The sequence below is a fragment of the Pelobates fuscus genome, chromosome 3 (assembly GCF_036172605.1).
Source record: "Pelobates fuscus isolate aPelFus1 chromosome 3, aPelFus1.pri, whole genome shotgun sequence".
In the NCBI taxonomy this organism is placed as follows: domain Eukaryota; kingdom Metazoa; phylum Chordata; class Amphibia; order Anura; family Pelobatidae; genus Pelobates; species Pelobates fuscus.
This window is the reverse complement of record NC_086319.1, coordinates 357,269,726-357,282,693: the sequence shown is the minus strand read 5'-3', so window position 1 is coordinate 357,282,693 and position 12,968 is coordinate 357,269,726. Positions and strand designations below refer to the sequence as shown.

General features: G+C 44.6%; 1 protein-coding gene across 1 annotated transcript in view; it reads left to right on the top strand.

The window, feature by feature from the left end:
- Positions 1-12,968, top strand: part of LOC134603354 (adhesion G protein-coupled receptor E1-like) — a 152,376-nt gene that overhangs the window by 109,449 nt on the left and 29,959 nt on the right. Inside the window, exons 11-12 of the mRNA XM_063449226.1 lie at positions 8,273-8,467; positions 9,360-9,595. Coding sequence (XP_063305296.1) covers positions 8,273-8,467; positions 9,360-9,595 — 431 coding nt within the window. The remainder of the gene's footprint in view (positions 1-8,272; positions 8,468-9,359; positions 9,596-12,968) is intronic.

Here is a 12,968-nt window from a genome sequence, read left to right as displayed (position 1 = left end):
ACAAATATGTATTTGTGAGGTGTGAAAAATAAAATTATAACAAACTCTACTCCCCATAACCACTTGAACATGCTGTAGTGGTTATTGTTCCAGGGGTTCTTTGGTACTCCCCACGTAAGTAGCTAAACTTGGTTTAACTTCTTACCTGAGGTCCACAAGTCACCACTCCCCACACTATTTAAGTGCATGGTCAATTTATTGCCTGTGAGGGTCAGCTGATGATTGTCAGCAAATTATAGAAGTAAGGGAACAGTGTCCAGAGGACTCTAAGTAAGAAGTCAAACTGATGGATGCCCGGTGAAAACATTATGTGCTCAAATTGTGACTCTCCCTAAGCTGGGTAAGGATCCAAATAAATGTGCAAATTTCAGGTATATTTTGTTGTTAAACAATGATACAAAATTGTATGCCAAGATTTTAACTACTAGGTTATCCAAAGATATTCTTATTGTTAAGAACGATCAAGTTGGATTGTGTTGGCTAGGCAGGCCACAGACGGAACTAAAAGGTTCATCAATATTATTCACCAAATGATGGTTGATCAGACGCTTTATCTGTGCTATCTTTTGATAGAATACACTGGGAGTATTTGCATTGTATCATCATCCCACTGCTAGAGTCTCTGCCACGGGTCTCTTACTAATGTGAGTCGGCGAGTAGAAGGTATAGTCCCGCGACATTGGGTTAAGCACTCGCCAGCAGTCTGCCAATTGGTGTTGGTGTAGTAGGCGGAGTGTGCTCGCATGTCTATTATGCGGGGTTGATCTGAGCGCTGCCATAGAATCTTGCTCTGGGTGCAAAGCAAGGTTCAGATCTCCCCCCACGATCAGAGTGCCTTCTGCGAACTTCATCAGGGTTATAGTGTGGTCCGAAGGAAGTGGAACTGTTTCGTGTTCGGGGTATAGACGTTAGCGAATGTGTAGGTTTGTTCGAGGATCGTGCCTTTGGTGAAGATATATCTGCCCTGTTTGCATCGGATAGTGGCTTGTTCCAGGTATGGGGTTCTGCTGGAGAATAGGATACCTACTCCCAGCGTGCGTCTGTCCGGGTTGTTGCTAAACTATCCCATTCTAAAATTGCGGTCCTTCAGTGCCGGTGCTCTTCCTTCTTGAAAGTGTGTTTCTTGAAGAAACGCTATAGATGCCCTGTAATGTTTCAAGTCCCGCAGAAGTCTTGTGCGCTTCTCCCCGACGTTTAAACCATGTACATTATATGAGAGTATGGTTAGGTCTTCTCTGGCGAACCCGCCCGGTCCCGAGTCTGGCATCCTCCGGACGGCCACAGGGGTGGCTGAGTCTGTTGTGAGGAGTATGTGTGTGTGTGGTGTTGTACCGCCGATTGTGTGGTCAGAGTTGGTGCTTGTTCTGCGTCTGTTTACATCGCCTATATGCCCTCTGTAGTTCTGTAGATTAATGGACAGTCATCCCGGGTGTTCGACCGTGTGTCCCGGCTTGTAAGGGGGCTGGGTCTATTCCAGGAGTTGTGTGTCCCCTGGCAGGTGGGGATTCCTATGTCCTATGCCTGTGGGGGTGTCGGGCTTTCCGTCTGCGGCAGCTCAGTCCGCTTCGGGACGTCTAGTGGGTCTACGTGTAGTTGTTGGTACTATACGCAGTGCTTGGTCTGTTGTCTCCTAAGTGGCTATGTACTCAGAGCGCCCGCTCCGTGCTTTATTTTGTAGTAAGTATGGGTCTCTAAGTGCGTAATGTGGCGTTCCGTGTCTGGGCTGCTTTTTTTTGTCTGTTATCTGCTCATGCGTGTGGATTGGTTTGGTTGATGCCGGCAAGAACTGCCTAGCTGTCACATGAGGTGGGGGCGCTTTGGCATGCGGTGCCATGTGAGTCGTATTGGGCCTGCGGGGTTTCTCAGTGTGGTTTGGGTGTAGCTGTGATTTCCTAGCCCAAGGCTTGCCTTCTATCGCCGCTAGATATGGGGCGGCGGTGGGGGTTTGAGTTGTCCGTCACCTATTTGCATACAGTATCTGTTTTGTCGTTTTTTTTTGTTTGCTTTTTTTATATATTTATATATTTTTTTGTGTGTGTGTGTGTGTGGTGTTGTGGTACAGAGATACAGCGTGTTATCATCACTATCTTTGTGTATATCCATTCCTTCCTCCCCCCCACCCCCCATCCTTCTCCCATCCTCTTCCCACCCTGTCGTTGTATTGCTGCTTGTTATCTGTCTGTTTCCCCCCCCTCCTCCTTCCTGCTGTCCCCACCCCCTGGTGCTCCCCCCCTTTTCTTGTTCATTTTCCTTTGTTCCTCCCTTTCCTCTCCTCATTCTCTTCGTGGCGTCCCTTCCCACCCTTGCGATTTAGGGATCCCCTAACTCTTCCCCCCCTTCCCCCACCTAAGTATCCGTTAGTGTTGTACCAATACATGGCCCCGAGAGGCCTCAGGAATTGCGTCCGTTTTCTCGGTTCAGTGTGGCAGCACCTTAGTCCGGCTTTGCGTCAGCGTGTTTCCGGTATTCCCCATATTGGCACATTTACAATAACTCCCTCCCCTGTCCCCCTCCCCAAATGTCCTGGTGCCCTCCCGGTTTAGCATGCGTTAATGGTTAGATCCCCGGTCGTGCTTTGCATGTAGTGTTCCCCAACGGCATGCCGTAGTTATGGTTCAGTGTCTCTGTGGCCTGTAACCCCCCGATCCCCACCCCAGTTTCCACGTACTTGTGTGGTGTTCTCAAAGTGTCCCCTGTGCTGGTACTCACGATTCAGCTAGGTCTCATTAATGGTATAGGAGTCCCCGTGTCCTTGTCTCGGCTGTGCGGTGCTGTGTTTTTCTATTGCTCCCTCTGCGCTTGGCCCTGGTGCCAGTCGCGTTGGCGCTGAGGCTGGGGCCGTTACTGGCCTGCGTTGGGTCGGCGTGGTTGTTGTTGTGGCGGGCCCGGTGGTTGTTGGAGAAATGATCTTGCCAGACAGTCTGGTACCTGTTGTGGTGGGAGACCTAGGGTGTGGAGAAAGCTTTGGACATCATCCGGCTTCCATATTGTCAATTGGTCTTGTCCGTGTCTGGCCGTGAGTGAAAACAGGTATCCCCAGCAGTATGGTATGTTGGCTTGTTGCGGCGCTGACGTCACCGGCCGCAGGGCCCTCCTGGCCTGCAAGGTGTAGCGTGACAGGTCTTGGTAAATAGATACGGTCTGACCTTCCATGCGGATCGCCCCCATGCATCTGGCTGTGCGTAATATTTCTTCTTTCAGGTGGTAGTTTTCCAGACAGCATATGATATCCCTCGGTTGTTCTTCCTGTGTTGGTATGGGTCTCAGCGCCCTGTGTGCGTGTATCAGGCCAATTCTGGGTACGTGTTTGCCCCCCAATACCTGGGTAAAGATCTGACGCAATGTTTCCGGTATGTTTTCAGAATGGCCCCCTTCACGCTCTCCGCGGACGCGCAGGTTCATCCTGCGGCCGCGGTTGTCTAAATCGTCAACCCACGTGGTAAGGTAAGCTATGTTGGCATCTTGTTTTGTGACTGTCGTGTTTGTGAGTTCCAAATCTGTCCTCAGCGCCCTTGTTTCAGTCTCTTCTACTGCCATGCGGGCCTCTATGTTTGCTACATCAGCGCGCAGCTGGGCCACCTCCAGGGCCGTCTTTAACATTGATTGGACCCTGGGCAAGCATTTGTTTGGGGCCCCTGCATCCTGCCATCCCTCGCCCTCCCCCGAAACTTTCACTCTCTGGCATGCAATCACGCCCTCCACCCCAACACAGTGGCAGAACTAATGTAGACAGGGCCCTGGTGCAAGACATTGTTTTGAGCCACCCCTCTAGCGCAAGAGCAGAGAAAAGATAGATCCTCATCTGTTGTACAATTCCCACGATGCTATGCCAGCTGGGGATCTACCATTTGACCATTCTTGCAGGGCTGTATTTGTGAGCAGTGTTTGTGCATTTGAATGTGAGCATGTTGTTGTATACAGTATGTGTGTGCACGTAGGGTGTAGTATTGGTGTTTAAGTGTAGGGATGTGTTTCTATATACTTTTTGAGTTTGAATTCAGGGGTGTGTTTGTATGTAATGTTTGCAGGGGTGTGGTTGCATGTTGTGTTTGATTGCCTTGATGAATGATATACATTGACAGATATACATACACATCAGCACACTGATACATGCAAACATCTGGACACATGCACACACTGACAAAGACTGGCGTATAGACACACAGCCACATACATAAATACACGTGCACACACAGAGATAAAGACACTGGCACATCCACACACAGAGATACACACTTACACACCGACACAGATATATACACAAATACATGTGTATTTGTGTGCAGTGTTGGTGTAGGAATGCTGAGATGTATGCATTGTCACACAGATGCACTCTCACACAAACAGTGATACACACAGGAACACAGATACACATGCAGTGGTGTATTTGCGTGCATTGTTAATGTTGGAATGCAGGGTTGTATTTGTGTGCAATGTTAGATGGGATGTATGCATTGCCACACGCACAGATACACACTTACACACACAGCGTCAGATACACACACACACAGTGTCAGATACACACACACACACAGTGTCAGATACACACTTACACACACAGTGTCAGATACACACACACACACACACACACAGTCAGATACAAACACTGGCACAAACACAGCCAGATACACACACACACACACACACACACAGTGAGATACACACACACACACACACACACACAGTGAGATACACAGTCAGATACACACACACATACAGTCAGATATACACACAGTCAGATATACACACAGTCAGATATACACACAGTGAGATATACACACACAGATACACAGTCAGATACACATACACATACAGTGAGATACACATACATACATACACACAATGAGATACACACACACACACACACACACAGTCAGATGTACACACACACACAGATACACATACAGTCAGATAAACATACATACACACACACACACAGAGTCAGATACACACACAGCCAGCCAGATACACATACAGCCAGATACACATACACACACACAGTCATATGAATTCACATAGTTTAGTCACCCTCCTTACCTTTACAGAAGTGTGGCTTCCCTGTAGTCCAGTGGGAGCATGATGGCTGAGATTGATGGGAGTCTTCTTCTTGGTCTGTACCTCCTCCTTCTCTCCATGTATGTCTAATCCTCCCCAGCGGCACTCTGTTAAATGGGAGGAAGTGACCTCACAACACTTCCTCCCAGCAGGCCGGAAGACAGGGGCTCGGTCAGGAGCTCTCTTAAAGGGCCGGGGGCCCTGATTACATCACCTGCTGCAGCCCACTGGGATATTTCTCAGTATCCCGGTGGGCTGTTCAGACCTGGCTGCGGACAGGGGGCCCACAGGGCAGCTGCTTTGGGCCCCCCAGGAGCAACTGGGCCCTGGGCAGCTGCCCTGTTTGCCCCTTGTTAAAGACGGCCCTGGCCACCTCCTCACAGACCACGTGGCCCAATCTGTCAGAGAGGGCTTCAAAATCTGTTTTTGTGAGTAGATTGGGAAGAATATCCCTCCACTCACCCTCATATGGTTGCTGTGGGTCCGGTGTGGGAGACGGAGCCGGGGAGAATACCGCCGGCGTGGATGGCTTGCGGCCTCCATTTCCCTTGCGGCCTCCATTTCCCTCTGCGGGGACTGAGCGCGGCTTGCGGCATGGAGGAAGGATCTGATAGATTGATCCCCTCCGTGTCCCGCGGGTCTTGGGGTGCCGCCGGGGTCTGCCAGCCTCTTTGTGCGACCCATCTGTGGATTGCAGGTGTGCTGGGCTTGCTTTTAGTCACTCTGATTGCGGGTGCCACGAGGAGCTGCAGAGTTAGGCGGCCATCACCATCAGCTGCCGGACACGCCCCAGCTTTGTCTTTTTATGTTCCATGGCCTGTTCTTGATGGTCTGAGTGAAACCTTTAATTTTGAGTAGAGGGATGCCATTAGCCTGACCAAAAACCTGTTGAGCATGCACAAATGTAAATTTGCAAACGTCTGGAGGGATTTGTATGTTTTATGGCTGGGTAGGCTATATTCCTTAACAATTGATATTCTCCCCAACATTTTGTACTTCTTACGAGACATACCTTTGTCTGTCCCATTGTCATTCTTCAGGAATATCAATTCAGCTATGATAGGGTATATTTGGTTAGGCAAGTTCAGTAGGATCAAATTGTTGGTTTTACAGAATCTTTGGGTGAATGGTGGTTTGGGTGTGCCTGATTTCAGAAATTATTATTTTGCTGCTAACGCAGAGCAGGCCTTTAAATTAAATTTGACTAGAAACCTGCCCCAGTGGTTATTAATTGAAAAGGAAATGTAGCCTCCGCATTCAATCAGAGAAATGTTATGGCTACCTTGCAACTTGCATACTAAACTTAGAGAGAATTCCTACTACCAGGTCAACATAGAGGGCTAGAGATATATTGTTCAATGAGGTCAAGGGGACTGCTTTGTGGTTCAAAGCTATGCCACAATGTGTGTTAAAACATGTTGCATCAGGGATTGACTTGGTTTTCAGGAGACCCATCTTGCTTAATAATATGGACAATTAATTCCAAATAATTCCTTACTCTTATTTAATATTTCTTAATTCAAATATGACTTAGATGATTTGGTTGCCCCCAAATATGAAATTATTATTAACAAACTAAGTGAGGTACCTAAGCTTGATCAAAAATACATTTATTTGGATTATATCTCCAATTTTGAAAAAACCTATATTGAAGACAAATTATTGAATTGTGCTACTCCTATGTAAATTCAAGGCTTAAAGCCAAATTAGATTTTTGGAATCATGGGAGAGGGATTTCCATACAGTATTACCAATAGATGACTAGATGGCCATTCCCTTAAATTTGAATGACATATGTCATTGCTCGGCTCATCTGGAGCATCACTACAAAGTGATATATAGGTGGTACTTTACTGTCTAGACTTCAGAAAATGTATCCTAATTCCAGCAACTTATGCTGGTGTGGCCGTGGACAAACAGGTACATACTCCCACATGTGGTGGCATTGTCCACATATAAAATTGTTTTGGAAACATACACATCCCATAATCTGAGATATTAATCCTTCTGTGGTAGTTTAGCACTAGAACTTTGTTTGCTAAAGATGTTTCCTGACCGTTTTACTAAGGTGGATAAGGTTATGGTGGGACATGTCTTAATTGTGGCCATTACTGTTGTTCCACGGAACTAGAAATCCAAGGTAAAACCGTTATCAAAGAAGTATTGACATTGATACTAGAAAATAAGAGCTATGAGTTAAACTAAGGTTACCATCAAACACAACGGAATCAATGATGTACCGCATCACAGCGTGTACAAGTTACCGCCAATACATGCAAAGTCAAATATTTTCTCTTTTTTATAGTACTTTGATACTCCCTATTTGGCTTTATGTAGTGTACTTCATAATGTACGTAATATCAACTTCAAAATGTATGAATGTTTTATTGTTTTTTTCTCCCCATTATATTTCTTTTGTTTGATTATCTGTTTCTATTATGTTGTGTTATTATGTATTCATTTGAATATGTTTAATTGATTTTTGCACATTTTTATTATTGTAAAACTTGAAAATGTATCAAAAACTGATAAAATAGAATTTATTTACACAGAAACATAGAATTTATTTACACAGAAACATAGAAAGTGATGGCAGATAAGAATAATTCTCTGTGCAGTTGACTTATAGATGCTCCTGGTAGGGTGACCAGCCTTCTCCTATATGTTACATGGTGAACGGTTAGTCAACAGTATCATCAGGCCTGTCTACATTCAACCATGGCTACCATCAGAATTAATCGAGAGCCCTAACACACACCGCCAGACACACATACACACACACATACACAAATACTTATTTCCAGGCCCAGGTCTCCCAATTTTGTTAAGACAACCCCTATTTTAGAGTCCTGGCCCACCATCCCAGGCTTGTTTCTTGATGTCCTGCTTTTGGCGAAACCAGAGAACTGACCCAAGAAATGCTAAATAACTAGCAATAACTATAGAAACCAAAAGAACTTCTCTCGACATTTAGAACTTAGAACACACAAAATGGCACCTGTTTTTAAAATCTCCCTGTCATTTGAAAAAACTTGAATATACTTTTTATTTTTTTATTTTTTAAATGGAGCATCTTAAGGCAAAAAGGTTAACACTAGTTATAGATAATTTTCAATGCTTTATTCAGTGGTATAAATTGGAGAAGTCACAGTTCACCTTTAATTGCATAATGTCATTTCTAGAGACCTAAAACACCAATGTCTTTGTTTATTTATAGCGTGACACTGTTCTTGAACTGCTGTCTCTTATTGGTCTCGTCATATCTCTTATCTCCCTGGCTCTGTCTCTCCTCACATTTCTTCTGATTCGCTCCTTACGAAGTGTACATACCTCCATCCTGAACGCACTGATGGCATGTCTTTTCTTGGCACAAATGCTTTTGCTGTTGGGTATTACACACAAATGGAATAATGTAAGTGGTTCAGAAAATTATTCATTATAGATATATAACGCAAAATGTCCCTCTTTACCCAGAATTATAAGAATGAATAAATACTTCAATAGGGAAGCCATAGGGGCTTGTGCTCATGTGCATCTACATCATAGAGCACCATTGACCTAATGCATATCTATGGGGAGCAATCAGTGTCTTCATGCAGAGTGTGTAGAAGTGGAGCATCAGTCTGCAATTGTTGTAGGACTGAGAACAGGAAGCCCCTCTAGTGGATGTCAGAGAATCACTACATTAGGTTGTACTGGTTCTGGTGCTGGAAGTGTCCTTTTAATTATGCAAGTGCTTAACATGCACTGCACATCTGTGTATCACCTATATACTTTTACCATGCACAAAATTTTTTTTTAAAAAAATGAAAACATTTTCATTAACCTACACAACTTGTAAATATTATAGGAACTCTCAAAGGGCACTGTAGGCACAATAACCAAATAAACAGTTTGAAGTGGTTTTGATGCATGGAGTCTGTGAGCAACCCACCCGGTGCATTTGCCTCAGCTATTTCACCATTAGAGGCCAGGCTTGAGACTGATGGTGGACCAAGTACTTTTACAGAACAGTGAATATACCATTTAATTGCATGCTAGGCACAATAACAAGTTAAATACATTTGAAGTAGTTATGGTGCCTACAGTGTTCTTTTAAAGAACACCTATGGAGAGACTGTGATTGAAATTAGTAGCACCCTGTGCATTTGCTTTATATCAATTCTCCTGATAAACAAAACATTTTTCCCATGTAATATTGTATCAGAGGAATGCTTCTCTTTTAACTTCTGTTCTTTTAACTTCTGTTCTTTTCTTGGTTACTCACTAGAATGAACTTTAATGCTATTTTATGTCTTATCTAGATCATGTGCGCCATTATTGCTGGTTGCCTTCACTTCCTCTTCCTATGTGCCTTTTCCTGGATGGCTCTGGAGAGCATTCTCCTCTTCCTGACTGTCAGGAACCTGCAAGCTATGAATTACCTGACTTCCCGACGCTCTCATTTCCCATCCCTATGCATTATGGGATTTGGAATCCCGGCACTGATTGTCTCTATCACCGCAGGCTTGCGATCAGATGGATATACAAATGAGGAATAGTGAGTAATATTACAGTGTATCACAAAGAATTTGACCAATCTCCCATTTTGTCATGATCCATTATTAAAGCAGCACCATCAAAAGAGTGAATTTAAATATTTTACAGGCACTATAGCAACGTTACAGTAGCACCACATTTATCACAGGGCATCATAACATAAGTTATAGGGTACAAGGTGACCTATGGTGGCTGTCCCACAATTAATTTATTTACACAGAAACATAGAATGTGACGGCAGATACGAATAATTCTCTGTGCAGTTGACTTATAGATGCTTCTGGTAGGGTGACCAGCTTTCCCCTATATGTTACATGGTGAATGGTTAGCCAACAGTATCATCAGGTCTGTCTATATTCTACCATGGCTACCATCAGAATTAATGGAGAGCCCTAACACACACTGCCAGAAACACATACGCACACACATACACAAATACTTATTTCCCAATTTTTGGTAAGACAACCCCTATTTTAGAGTCCTGGCCCACCATCCCAGGCTTGTTTCTTAATGCCCTGCTTTTGGGGAAACCAAAGAACTGACCCAAGAAAGTGCAGCATAACTGCATCATTATATAGACTCATATTATGTTAAGGGCATCAAAACCATGTTGAGAGTGCTGTATTTGCATGGTCCACAATTCATGTAGCTGGCTTGCATGACAAGCAAGTTGACATACCTAATCTTTAGGCATACCATCTCGTTGCCTTTATGGAACACCAATGTTGGGTGGTATACATGACAAGGTCAAGTGCAAAAGAGATAGGCCAGAGAGCCACAACTGCCTTTATAAAGGCAGTAGCTAAAGTAGTTGGGATCACTAAGAGCAGAGGTGTTGATACCTGCTTGGGAGAGGAAATGAAGAGGCAGAGGGGATAGTATCTGCCAAGAAGAAGGGAGCTGCAGCCTGATTGGGCAGAAGAACTCCAGAGAGACCTCAGTCAGGTTTTTGGTGACTGGGGCTGAAGTATTCCAGAGTCAGCTAGGAAGTGGACTGGGCGGAGATATTCGATCTGAGTACAGGAACTCTGTCACATTTGGTGGCAGCAGTGGGATGTCTTTCAAGCGATTGGGGAGACCTCAAAACTACCCCTGGAACCTCTGCATGCCTTCTGGAATTTGCGGATATGGATAGAGCTTGCACCCATGCAATGTCCCTATCTGAGAAGGGGTGTCCAGGGGAGGCTACAAGCAGCTCTGTCCCAGTATGATGGCCCTGTCTCAGCAGAGGGTAAGCTGGACTGGAGGAATGGCATAGGAAAAGAACTTCCAAGCTCAGAGTAGCAAGTACAGGAACAAGTGGGTCTGCGGATGCCTTTCCTGGTAGAGCAACTTCTGGTGGCAGGGACGGTTGAGCTTGAGGATCTGATCTGGAAGGAACTGTTTCTGGACGAGGTGTACTGGGCTTGAAGGTGTTATGCAGTTCAGCAATACCCATAAATGGCAAAGAATGATGTACCCGAGGACTACAATGGCTCTGGTATGTTGTGGGAAGCCTTTGAAGACGACATTGATTTTGGAAGTCCTGAGGAGTTTCGGCTCTGGGACAACTGTGACCATAAGGGAGACCTATTGGGTCTCCCTGCAGCTACAATTTGGGACCAGATTTGACCCATTTGACTACCATGGAGTGGGTGCCGGGGCAGGAGTACCGACAACGGTACTCCTGTTATTCAAAACTAATGATTTAATGGACTTTACATCAGAAGTAGCCAGCTTCCCTCCCCAGTGGCAGCCGGTGTTACCAGGAGCGAAGAGTGTCTGGCTTACTGTCCAGCAGCAGCTTGTGTTACTGGGAGTGGAACATTTCTGCCCCCCTCCCCAGTGGCAGCTTGTGTTACCAGGAGTGGAAAATGTCAGCTTCCTTTCCCAGTAGCAGCTCAAGTTACAGAAAGCAGAGAGTGTTGGCATCCCTCCCCAGTGGCAGCTTGTGTTACTGGGAGTGAAGAATGTCAACTTCCCTCCCCAACAGCAGTTTATGTTACCGGGAGTAAAGTCCACCGGGAGTGTCAGTCTCTTTCTCCAGCCAGATAATGGAAATATAGGTTGGAGTTTGGGTCAGGAGGCTACCAGGGTGGATGGACTTTTCTGGGGCTAGGTACCCAACTAACTCAGACACAGACTGATTAGAGGTCTGGTACCTGGTTAGTCTGGTTAGGCCTTTTGGAGAGACTTGAAGGCTACCTTCTTGCCCACAGACTATGGACCTGGTCCCAAGAGCCCCTGAATGGGACTTGTGATGGTAGCAATTGAAATAAAAATTATTCATTGTTACTTGTTAACTCTGCAGCGCCCTCCGCTGGCTGCATGGAAGTTTACATTTACAAAATATTGGTATGCAAATTAGGACAATCAAATACATAGATACATGCATATATTGTTTATTTTTATTGTGTTTTATTGTGTTTGAAAATGTTACTTGTATTATACAGTTCATGTATTAATTATATTTCGTCTCTAGATATTTGCTGTTTAAATGTTTGTCACCACATGTTTAAGGACTAGTCCCCAAAGACTGTCAGTTCCTTTTAGAACTTTGTGTCCTGTGTAGATTTGTTCAGGGATCCTAGTGACAAAGACTTCGGACCTGTTGGCTGGCTGCATAGTCCCTGTAGTTAGCCCAGGACAAGTGCAAAAGAACTAGGCCAGAGAGCCACAACTGCCTTTATAAAGGCAGTAGCTAAAGAATCTGGAATCACTAACATCAGAAGTGTTAATACCTGTTTGGGAAAAGAACTGAAGAGGCAGAGGGGACGATACCTGCCTAGAAGAAGGGAGCTGCAGTCTGATCAGGTGGAAGAGCTTCAGATAGACCCCAGTCCAGCTTCAGCGACTGGGGATGAAGCGCTCCGGAGTCTCCTGAGACAGATAGGAAGAAGATTGGGCAGAGGTAATCAGTCAGAGTACTGGAGCTCCATCACCATAAGATTCTAATATTTTGACAGAACATATAAAGAAACAAATGTTAGACAAATGAGTCCCAGCATCTCTTCTATTTACTGTATAAGGAAAAAATATAAAATTGCTCCAGCGGCAGCAGTCTGTGTTGACTCTAGTATAGAGTGTATACATTTTTAAAGAAGAATGTCAAATTAGTTAGGAATGTATTCACTAGATGAAGACATTGTGTAACTTGTCATGGGGTTTTTAAGCTTTAAGTCAACATAGCTGAATAGAGATTTTGATGGATTTGAGGATTTTTTCAATTTATACTGTTTTGATATAAATATTGCAATTCACTTAATGTTTATTGAATAATTTGTTTGTTGTAAAACAGACCTTTTCCATCTGTGTCAAGTAAACAATCTTCAATTCAAGTCAATAGTACATAATTTAACCCAGAAAGTTGTTCAGTGGCTTATCAGCCAATGAAA